The following is a 12,474-nucleotide window of genomic DNA, read 5'->3' on the forward strand; positions in this document are numbered from 1 at the left end:
GTTTTGGGGGTAGTACATCCTGTCTGGGTCTGGGAATGTGTTAGTTTAGGGGGTAGTACATCCTGTCTGGGAACGTGTTAGTTTTGGGGGTAGTACATCCTGTCTGGGAACGTGTTCGTTTTGGGGGTAATACATCCTGGCTGGGTCTGGGAACGTGTTAGTTTTGGGGGTAGTACATCCAGTCTGGGAACGTGTTAGTTTTGGGGGTAGTACATCCTGTCTGGGTCTGGGAATGTGTTAGTTTAGGGGGTAGTACATCCTGTCTGGGAACGTGTTAGTTTTGGGGGTAGTACATCCTGTCTGGGAACGTGTTCGTTTTGGGGGTAGTACATCCTGTCTGGGAACGTGTTCGTTTTGGGGGTAGTACATCCTGTCTGGGTCTGGGAATGTGTTAGTTTTGGGGGTAGTACATCCTGTCTGGGAACGTGTTAGTTTTGGGGGTAGTACATCCTGTCTGGGAACGTGTTCGTTTTGGGGGTAATACATCCTGGCTGGGTCTGGGAACGTGTTAGTTTTGGGGGTAGTACATCCAGTCTGGGAACGTGTTAGTTTTGGGGGTAGTACATCCTGTCTGGGTCTGGGAATGTGTTAGTTTAGGGGGTAGTACATCCTGTCTGGGAACGTGTTAGTTTTGGGGGTAGTACATCCTGTCTGGGAACGTGTTCGTTTTGGGGGTAGTACATCCTGTCTGGGAACGTGTTCGTTTTGGGGGTAGTACATCCTGTCTGGGTCTGGGAACGTGTGTTTACAAATGTCTAGACTCTGTGGAGCAACATTGTTAAACAATGACTCACTGTTACATTTCACAGACTCTTGACACGTCCTATTGCAGTTGAGTAGATGAGCAACAATACACACATCACAACAACAGAGGGGCAGTTTCCAAGGAGTGGCTGTTGTATTGATGGGTTCCCTCCACCAGGGGATGGTAGTAGGCTGCTAGAAAGTTCATCACTCTAGTAGTTAGAAAACTGTGTTCCAGGGTTGTTTTTTTTTTTTGGGGGGGGGGGGGTCAGTTATTTTTCAATTCAGTCAATTTAGAATGTAAACCGAAATTCCAATTTGATTTTCAATTAAAACACTTCAGTGTACTTCTAGAATGTACTGAATTGAAATGGAATTGACCCCAAACCCTTACAGTATGTTCACACTGAGGACAGATCTACAGATCCACAGTACAGCCTGATAACTTATGCGATGACAAGGTCTTACCTGTGAAGTAGATCCCAGACACAAACAGAAAGACACAGATCCACAGTGCAGCCTGATAACTCATGCGATGACAAGGTCTTACCTGTGAAGTAGATCCCAGACACAAACAGAAAGACACAGATCCACAGTACAGCCTGATAACTCATGCGATGACAAGGTCTTACCTGTGAAGTAGATCCCAGACACAAGCAGAAAGACACAGATCCACAGTACAGCCTGATAACTCATGTGATGACAAGGTCTTACCATGAAGAAGATGCCAGACACAAACAGAAAGACACAGATCCACAGTACAGCCTGATAACTCATGCGATGACAAGGTCTTACCATGAAGAAGATGCCAGACACAGAGATCATGAGTCTGCTGAGTTTGTCAGTGAAGGGCTGGAAAGGCTCTGGCTTGCCAGAGATATGGTTTACTCTCTCTAACCTGGAGTACTTGGCTTCGAACTGGGGACGCAGATTCTCCTGGGACAAAGACGCATACACTGCAGTGTATCATTTCAATTACTCTGATATTTCTGACTGAAACCAATCAAAAGATACCTCCCATCCACACAATGCTCGACTGTATCATAAGAAACATTGAAATAGCTGAATATGATGTGAAATAACCAGATATTGCTGAATGAGAAATGACTGAACACTAGTGTACATACATGTAGATGTCTCTGACATTATTTCACATGATAAAAAAAAAAACAGATACATCTGTCTGGACCAACCTCTTCCTCCTCCCAGTCGATGAGGTCCCAGTCATACGTCAGCTCCGCCCTCCTCCTCTTCCAGAACTCCAGGAACACTGTGGCTACAGGGACAACATTCCAACGGAACACGGAACACGGAGGAGGGATCGATCAACCTTCACGGAATTAGTTCGGTGATTCATTCCAGTAGCCTGAAATTCCTGAGCCTGTTTTGCTAATATTCCACTCCTTGTACTCTGTGACATATCATGTTTGGCATGACGATTGGCAAGGAGTGGAACGATAGCTCTTGGGGGTGTCTGATGTCTCTTGGGGGTGCCTGATGTCTCTTGGGGGTGTCTGATGTCTCTTGGGGGTGCCTGATGTCTCTTGGGGGGGAGGGGGGGTACCTAAAGTCAATATCTTTGACAATTGTGGGAGGGCCCACATTGAAATTTGAATTCTCAAAAGGGGAAATATCTCTACGGCACATTCCCTAAACTCAGAAACATTGGATACACATGAGAACATGGTGACTTCAAAGAGTGATTCAAGTGTATTTTTAATGTGCAGCAAGATTCAACTTGAATGGAGCCTGACCCACTTCTGTTTAAAGAGAGAGAGAGTAGATGGGGAAAAACAAGCTTTAGATGTCTGGGCTCTTTCACCTCATCTACACACCTACACTACACCTACACGACACCTACACTACACATACACGACACCTACACAACACCTACACAGCCAACGCTGCTGTCACATGCTAGAGACACCAATCCACTGGTCACTTCCTGTTTCACACTGTGTATTTAAATACTGTATCCCCCCAGCTCATCATAATACTTCCTGTTTCACACTGTGTATTTACATACTGTATCCCCCCAGCTCATCATAATACTTCCTGTTTCACACTGTGTATTTAAATACTGTATCCCCCCAGCTCATCATAATACTTCCTGTTTCACACTGTGTATTTAAATACTGTATCCCCCCAGCTCATCATAATACTTCCTGTTTCACACTGTGTATTTAAATACTGTATCCCCCCAGCTCATCATAATACTTCCTGTTTCACACTGTGTATTTAAATACTGTATCCCCCCGACGCAGCTCATCATAATACTTCCTGTTTCACACTGTGTATTTAAATACTGTATCCCCCCAGCTCATCATAATACTTCCTGTTTCACACTGTGTATTTAAATACTGTATCCCCCCAGCTCATCATAATACTTCCTGTTTCACACTGTGTATTTAAATACTGTATCCCCCCAGCTCATCATAATACTTCCTGTTTCACACTGTGTATTTAAATACTGTATCCCCCCGACGTAGCTCATCATAATACTTCCTGTTTCACACTGTGTATTTAAATACTGTATCCCCCCAGCTCATCATAATACTTCCTGTTTCACACTGTGTATTTACATACTGTATCCCCCCAGCTCATCATAATACTTCCTGTTTCACACTGTGTATTTAAATACTGTATCCCCCCGACGTAGCTCATCATAATATTTCTACGAGTGTATTTACACCGTTTAAATCAAATGAAATACAACAAGGTAGACAGCAGAACTACCTGTTGTATTGAGGGCTTTTTTTTAGTGAAACGCTTATCAACAATCCCTTAAAACCAACAATGCAGTAATACACATCATATATTTATTTACACACTGGATTCTTGACATAACTTACTCTAATGTATCTACTGGTGTTCCTACCATTCTTAGTACATCTTGTGTAAATTCCCCCCTGGTGTAAATACACTGTATACAGTTGAAGTTGGAAGTTTACATACACTTAAAACTCATTTTCCAACCACTCCACACATTTCTTGTTAACAAACTATAGTTTTGGCAAGTCGGTTAGGACATCTACTTTGTGCATGACACAAGTCATTTTTACAACAACTGTTTACAGACAGATTATTTCAGTTATCACTCACTGTATCACAATTCCAGTGGGTCAGAGGTTTACATACACTAAATTGACTGTGCCTTTAAACAGCTTAGAAAATTCCAGAAAATTATGTCATGGCTTTAGACGTTTCTGATAGGCTAATTTACATAATTTGAGTCAATTGGAGGTGTACCTGTTGATGTATTTCAAGGCCTACCTTCAAACTCAGTACCTCTTTGCTTCACATCATGGGAAACTCAAAAGAAATCAGCCAAAACCTCAGAAAAAAATTGTAGACCTCCACAAGTCTGGTTCATCCTTGGGAGCAATTTCCAAATGCCTGAAGGTACCACGTTCATCTGTACAAACAATAGTAAGCAAGTATAAACACCATGGGACCATGCAGCCGTCATACTGCTCAGGAAGGAGACACGTTCTGTCTCCTAGAGATAAACATACTTCGGTGCGAAAAGTGCGAATCAATCCCAGAACAACAGCAAAGGACCTTGTGAAGATGCTGGAGGAAACAGGTACAAAAGTATCTATATCCACAGTAAAGCCACAGTAAAGCCACTGCTCCCAAATCACCATAAAAAAGCCAGACTACGTTTTGCAACTGCACATGGGGACAAAGATTGTAGTTTTTGGAGAAATGTCCTCTGGTCTGATGAAACAAAACTAGAACTGTTTGGCCATAATGAACATCGTTATGTTTGGTGGAAAAAAGGGGAGGCTTGCAAGCCGAAGAACACCATCCCAACCGTGAAACACGGGGGTGGCAGCATCATGTTGTGGGGGTGCTTTGCTGCAGGGGGGACTTGTGCACTTCACAAAATAGATGACATCATGAGGGAGTAAAATTATGTGGATATATTGAAGGAACATCTCAAGACATCAGTCAGGAAGGTAAAGCTTGGTCGCAAATGGGTCTTCCAAATGGACAATGACACCAAGCATACTTCTAAAGTTGTGGCAAAATGGCTTAAGGACAACAAAGTCAAGGTATTGGAGTGGCCATCACAAAGCCCTGACCTCAATCTCATAGAAAATTTGTGGGCAGAACTGAAAAAGCGTGTGCGAGCAAGGAGACCTACAAACCTGACTCAGTTACACCAGTACTGTAAGGAGGAATGGGCCAAAATTCACCCAACTTATTGTGGGAAGCTTGTGGAAGGCTACCCGAAATGTTTGACCCAAGTTAAACAATTAAAAGGCAATGCTACCAAATACTAATTGAGTGTGTAAACTCTTGACCCACTGATTAAAAAAATAAAAGCTGAAATAAATCATTGTCTACTGTTAATCTGACATTTCACATTCTTAAAATAAAGTGGTGATCCTAACTGACCTAAAACAGGGAATTGTTACTAGGATTAAATGTCAGGAATTGTGAAAAACTAAGTTTAAATGTATTTGTATAAGGTGTATGTAAACTTCTGACTTCAACTGTATACACACAAGTACAGGTATGTGAACACCCCTTCAAATGAATGGATTCAGCTATTTCAGCCACACCCATTGCTGACAGGTGTATAAAATCGAGAACAGCCATGCAATCTCCATAGACAAACATTGGCATTAGAATGGCCTTATAAAGAGCTCAGTGAATTTCAACTTGGCAACGTCATAGGATTGTTCATCAATTTTCTGCTCTGCTAGAGCTGACCCGGGTCAACTGTAAGTGCTCTTATTGTGAAGTTGAAATGTCTAGGAGCAACAACGGCTCAGCCGCAAAGTGGCAGGCCACACAACCGCCGAGTGCTGAAGCGCGTAACGCAGCACTCACTACCGAGTTCCAAACTGCCTCTGGAAGCAACGTCAGCACAATAACTGTCTTGTGGGGAGCGTCATAAAGTGTGTTTACATGGCCCAGCAGCCGTGGGTTTCCTTGGCCACCAAACACAAGCCTAAGATCACCCTGCGCAATGCCAAGCGTCGACTGGAGTGGTGCATTGGGATTCTGGAGGAGTGGAAACGTGTTCTCTGGAGGGATGAATCACGCTTCACCATCTGGCAGTCCAATGGATGAATCTAGGTTTGGCGGATGCCAGGAGAACCCTACCTGTCCGAATGTAGAGTGCCAACTGTAAAGTTTGGTGGAGGAGGAATAATGATCTGGGGCTTTTTTTCATGGTTCGGGCTAGGCCCCTTAGTTCCAATTAAGGGAAATCTTAACGCTACAGCATACAATGACATTCTAGACGACTTTGTGGCAACAGTTTTGGGACATGCCCTTTCCTGTTTCTGCATGACAATGCCCCAGTCACAAACCGAGGACAATACAGAAATGGTTTGTCGAGGTTGGTGTATCTGGCCTGCACATGATTGGCCTGCACAGAGCCCTGACCTCAACCCCATCAAACGCCTTTGGGATGAATTGGAACGCCGACTGTGAGCCAGGCCTAATCGCCCAACATCAGTGCCCGACCTCACAAATGCTCTTGTGTCTGAATGGAAGCAAGTCCCTGCAGCAATGTTCCAACATCTAGCTGAAAGCCTTCCCAGAAGAACAGAGGCTTTCCACTAGACAAAATGCCTTTGTAGCTCAGTTGGTATAGAGAGCATTTGATTACTGCTACAGTGCTATTTGGGTTGATAATCAGATTCGTGCCCTGCACCAATGGGCGTTGGTCAAAAGTAGTGCACTATATAGGGAATAGGGTTCTATAGGGCTCTGGTTTAAAGTAGTGCACTATATAGGGAATAGGGTTCTATAGGGCTCTGATCTAAAGTAGTGCACTATATAGGGAATAGGGTTCTATAGGGCCCTGGTCTAAAGTAGTGCACTATGTAGGGAATAGGGTGCCATATGGATGTTTTCCATGTACTTTATTAAGGTCTGAGTGGAGGTATTTAAAGATTGCTTTGGGAAAGTGTTAGAGAACGATGTTGGGACACAGTCCAACAGCCAGGTGTGGTGTATGCTAACATCAGTGTGGTACTATGTGGGTTTTATCCTCTTACTCTCATACTTATTTTCCACCATAATTTGCAAATAAATTAATACAAAAATCCTACAATGTGATTTTCTGGATGTTTTCCCCTCATTTTGTCTGTCATAGTTGAAGTGTACCTATGATGAAAATTACAGGCCTCTCTCGTCTTTTTAAGTGGGAGAACTTGCACAATTGGTGGCTGACTAAATACTTTTTTTGCCCCACTGTAATTGGCTCTCTAGTTATTGTCTTGATTTTTCAGGTGAAGAAGTTCCTTAGTTTTTCAGAGCAGCTCTAAAACTATCAGTTGAGTTCAGAGATAAATATATTAAATGCTGGCCACAGTTGTGTCACCGTAAATGGTTTGTGTGTGTTTGCCCACAAATTATTGAAAATAACCAAATCTCTTGGGCCATTGGAACATGCAATTGAGAGAAAGACCCTGTTTTTCCAGATGACTGTGTGATCTCACTCTTGACCGCAAAATGCTATAGAGGGTGGTGCGGACAGCCCAGTACATCACTGGGGCCCAGCTCCCTGCCATCCACGACCTCTATATCAGAGGGTGGTGCGGACAGCCCAGTACATCACTGGGGCCCAGCTCCCTGCCATCCAGGACCTCTATATCAGAGGGTGGTGCGGACAGCCCAGTACATCACTGGGGCCCAGCTCCCTGCCATCCAGGACCTCTATATCAGAGGGTGGTGCGGACAGCCCAGTACATCACTGGGGCCCAGCTCCCTGCCATCCAGGACCTCTATATCAGAGGGTGGTGCGGACAGCCCAGTACATCACTGGGGCCCAGCTCCCTGCCATCCAGGACCTCTATATCAGAGGGTGGTGCGGACAGCCCAGTACATCACTGGGGCCCAGCTCCCTGCCATCCACGACCTCTATATCAGGTGGTGGTGAGGACAGCCCAGTACATCACTGGGGCCCAGCTCCCTGCCATCCAGGACCTCTATATCAGAGGGTGTCAGAAACATACATTACACACACACACACACACACACACACACACACACATACACAGCTGCTACTCTGTTCTTTATTTTACTCATAATAATGTCAGGAATGGAGTGAATGGAATGGTATCAAACATGAATACCAGAGACAGGGAGGGGGGGGGGAAGCAAGAGAGAGAGAGGGGAGGGGGGAGAGCAAGAGAGAGAGAGGGGAGGGGGGAGAGCAAGAGAGAGGGGAGGGGGGAGAGCAAGAGAGAGCGAGAGAGCAAAAGAGAGAGAGAGAGAGAGAGAGACCAAGAGAGAGCGAGAGAGAGAGAGAGAGGGGGGGGGGAGAGAGAGAGAGAGAGAGAGAGAGAGAGAGAGAGAGAGAGAGAGAGAGAGAGAGAGAGGGGGAGGGGGGAGAGTAAGAGAGAGAGAGCGAGAGAGAGAGAGAGAGAGAGAGAGAGAGAGAGAGAGAGAGAGAGGGGGAGGGGGGAGAGTAAGAGAGAGCGAGAGAGAGAGTGAGGGGAGGGGGGAGAGTAAGAGAGAGAGAGCGCGAGAGAGAGAGAGAGAGAGAGAGAGAGGGGGGGGGAGGGGGGAGAGTAAGAGAGAGAGAGCGAGAGAGAGAGAGAGAGAGAGAGAGAGGGGGGGGAGGGGGGAGAGTAAGAGAGAGGGGGAGAGTAAGAGAGAGAGAGAGAGAGAGAGGGGAGGGGGAGTCCAAGAGAGAACAAGAGAGAGAGAGAAACTGAGAAAAGTGTATTTACCCCATATAGCCATGAAGATAGCAAAGAACACAGTTCCTCCATTGTCAAAGAGATGGGTCACCTGCAGAAACAGACACAGAGGTAAATAAACAATTCCCTTGGGTTGGAATCAATACTGTCATTACCTGCTGGAACGAGGCACCTTGACACAAACGTCGATGACATCCCAGCAGGCAAAACTGGTTGTAATGATGTCCTTTCAACCAGTTCAGCCCACTTCCCATTTGCCTGGAAATATATCCACAGCCCATTGGGCTCCCAAGTGGCGCAGCCGTCTAAGGCACTGCAGACACCCTGGTTTGAATCCAGGCCGTATAACAACCGGCCGTGGGGTGGTGCACGTCTGGGTTGACCCAGCGTCGTCTGGATTTGGCCAGTGTAGGCCGTCATTGTAAATAAGAATTTGTTCTTGCCTAGTTAAATAAAGGTTAAATACAAAAATACATATATTTTATGGCAGGTCATACGTCTACTAAACCTTCCAGTCGTGAAAGCTCAGCATAGTAAGTAAGTAGCCCTGCACATGCTGGAACGGCTCATAGGAGCAGGAGCTTATCTCCCGTTTCTGTAGAGTGAGGAAGCTTGATGTACAAGTAGGCCTGCACCCCCTGGACAGGACACTAGTCTATCTCCTCAGTACACCCCCTGGACATGACACTAGTCTATCTCCTCAGTACACCCCCTGGATAGGACACTAGTCTATCTCCTCAGTACACCCCCCACCCCTGGACAGGACACTAGTCTATCTCCTCAGTGCACCCCCTGGACATGACACTAGTCTATCTCCTCAGTACACCCCCTGGATAGGACACTAGTCTATCTCCTCAGTACACCCCCCACCCCCCCCCCCCTGGACAGGACACTAGTCTATCTCCTCAGTGCACCCCCTGGACATGACACTAGTCTATCTCCTCAATACACCACCCCCTGGACAGGACACTAGTCTATCTCCTCAGTACACCCCCTGGATAGGACACTAGTCTATCTCCTCAGTACACACCCCCCTGGATAGGACACTAGTCTATCTCCTCAGTACACCCCCTGGATAGGACACTAGTCTATCTCCTCAGTGCACCCCCTGGACAGGGCACTAGTCTATCTCCTCAGTACACCCCCTGGACATGACACTAGTCTATCTCCTCAGTGCACCCCCTGGACATGACACTAGTCTATCTCCTCAATACACCACCCCCTGGACAGGACACTAGTCTATCTCCTCAGTGCACCCCCTGGACATGACACTAGTCTATCTCCTCAGTGCACCCCCTGGACATGACACTAGTCTATCTCCTCAATACACCACCCCCTGGACAGGACACTAGTCTATCTCCTCAGTGCACCCCCTGGACATGACACTAGTCTATCTCCTCAGTACACCCCCTGGACAGGACACTAGTCTATCTCCTCAGTACACCCCCTGGACAGGACACTAGTCTATCTCCTCAATACACCACCCCCTGGACAGGACACTAGTCTATCTCCTCAGTACACCCCCTGGATAGGACACTAGTCTATCTCCTCAGTACACCCCCTGGACAGGACACTAGTCTATCTCCTCAGTGCACCCCCTGGACATGACACTAGTCTATCTCCTCAGTACACCCCCCCGGATAGGACACCACTAGTCTATCTCCTCAGTACACCCCCTGGACAGGACACTAGTCTATCTCCTCAGTACACCCCATGGATAGGACACTAGTCTATCTCCTCAGTGCACCCCCTGGACAGGACATTAGTCTATCTCCTCAGTACACCCCCCCTGGACAGGACACTAGTCTATCTCCTCAGTACACCCCCTGGACAGGACACTAGTCTATCTCCTCAGTACACCCCCCCTGGATAGGACACTAGTCTATCTCTTCAGTACACCCCCCCCCCCCAAGTTCTCATTTACAACTGCGACCTGGCCAAGATAAAGCAAAGCAGTGCGACAAACAACAGTCTTCGGTGTGACTCGGCCAGGGATCGAACTCCCAAACTTCCAATCTCAGCTCTAACCACAAGGCCACTGAGTTGGTCAGCATAGAGAGGCCAGTCTGTTTGGTGGAACAGTGGAACAAGTCTGTTTGGTGGAAACACACCACTGGTGGGAAAAATTTGCATATTTCTTAGTTGCGGATTCTAGAATATTCACATGAAAATTCTGTTGCCAATTGGATGGGAACCTAGCTACTGAAAAGCATTAAAGAGAATTGGAATTTCCTGAATGGACTGGAATTTAAATGTAACAGGCCCCAACCCTAGTGGGATCCTCATGGACAGTAACAGTACTAGCTAACAGTAATATTACTTCTGTTTACTACAGTACTAGCTAACCACAATAGTACTTCTGTTTACTACAGTACAGTACTGTTTACTACAGTACTAGAGCTACCAAGATGGATAACATAATAGAATAGCTTCATGGTTGTATTACTGACCTTAGCATAGACACAGCTGTCACTGAGTTTCCAGGGTTTGCAGTTCTGCTCACACATGGGACACATGATTGTTGTGTTGGCCTCACAGATCTCTTTACTGATGGGACAAAATAGACAGACAGATATTCATGTCTTAAAAACACTTAAAAAGGACATGAAAACCCCCAACCGAAGGGCGGAGTGGGTGGGGGGGGGGGGGGATGGGGTTGCAGATGGACCTACAATTTAATGGGGGAGAATGACTGTTCTGGTCACTTTTTTTTATTTTTAAAAAGGACATTCTACAGAATAAATGAAAATAAAATGAAGCTGACATCTAAAATATAATGACATAGAAATGACATATTGGTCCATATTATCAGTCAGGTGTGTTACTTAGCAATAAGCATCATCACCTAATGTACCCCATATCAGATGCAGCATAGTGGCTATAAATAAATAGGCCGAGGGTTGCCCATCTGCATGTACCCCGTTGGGCTAATCGTTAGCTAGATCGCAAACTCTCTAGTGTAAATAATTGGGCTACTCGTTAGCTAGAGCGCAAACTCTCTAGTGTAAATAATTGGGCTAATCGTTAGCTAGAGCGCAAACTCTCTAGTGTAAATAATTGGGCTAATCGTTAGCTAGAGCGCAAACTCTCTAGTGTAAATAATTGGGCTAATCGTTAGCTAGAGCGCAAACTCTCTAGTGTAAATAATTGGGCTAATCGTTAGCTAGAGCGCAAACTCTCTGGTGTAAATAATTGGGCTAATCGTTAGCTAGAGTGCAAATGCTATAATGTAAATAATTGGGCTAATCGTTAGCTAGAGTGCAAACTCTCTAGTGTAAATAATTGGGCTAATCGTTAGCTAGAGCGCAAACTCTCTAGTGTAAACAATTGGGCTAATCGTTAGCTAGAGCGCAAACTCTCTAGTGTAAACAATTGGGCTAATCGTTAGCTAGAGCGCAAACTCTCTAGTGTAAATAATTGGGCTAATCGTTAGCTAGAGCCCAAATGCTATAATGTAAACAATTGGGCTAATCGTTAGCTAGAGTGCAAATGCTATTATGTAAACAATTGGGCTAATCGTTAGCTAGAGCGCAAACTCTCTAGTGTAAATAATTGGGCTAATCGTTAGCTAGAGCGCAAACTCTCTAGTGTAAACAATTGGGCTAATCGTTAGCTAGAGCGCAAACTCTCTAGTGTAAACAATTGGGCTAATCGTTAGCTAGAGCGCAAACTCTCTAGTGTAAACAATTGGGCTAATCGTTAGCTAGAGCGCAAACTCTCTAGTGTAAATAATTGGGCTAATCGTTAGCTAGAGCCCAAATGCTATAATGTAAACAATTGGGCTAATCGTTAGCTAGAGTGCAAATGCTATAATGTAAACAATTGGGCTATCTTGTTGCTAGTTAGCAACATATTGATGACTTGAATGGCACTCAGCTAACCAAGGATCATGTCCTGTGAATATACTGTAGGACGTCACACCGGACCCCTGTTACAGGGGCGTCCCCGTGCATTTTAACGCCATTGACGCTGCTAAAAAACGGGTTCTAAATGGTGCGTTTGACAAATTAGTACAGCCTAGTAACAACAGAAAGGTCAGTGATCTTCCTCTTAACAGTGA

At 45.5% G+C, this 12,474-nt stretch overlaps 1 protein-coding gene across 1 annotated transcript in view; it reads right to left on the bottom strand.

Moving 5' to 3' along the window:
* LOC139376505 (anoctamin-3-like) overlaps positions 1-12,474 on the bottom strand; it is a 79,500-nt gene that overhangs the window by 31,235 nt on the left and 35,791 nt on the right. Inside the window, exons 13-16 of the mRNA XM_071119165.1 lie at positions 10,865-10,961; positions 8,445-8,505; positions 1,938-2,020; positions 1,540-1,680 (exon numbers count right to left, since the gene is read on the bottom strand). Coding sequence (XP_070975266.1) covers positions 1,540-1,680; positions 1,938-2,020; positions 8,445-8,505; positions 10,865-10,961 — 382 coding nt within the window. The remainder of the gene's footprint in view (positions 1-1,539; positions 1,681-1,937; positions 2,021-8,444; positions 8,506-10,864; positions 10,962-12,474) is intronic.

This window comes from Oncorhynchus clarkii, chromosome 2 (assembly GCF_045791955.1).
Source record: "Oncorhynchus clarkii lewisi isolate Uvic-CL-2024 chromosome 2, UVic_Ocla_1.0, whole genome shotgun sequence".
Classification (NCBI taxonomy): domain Eukaryota; kingdom Metazoa; phylum Chordata; class Actinopteri; order Salmoniformes; family Salmonidae; genus Oncorhynchus; species Oncorhynchus clarkii.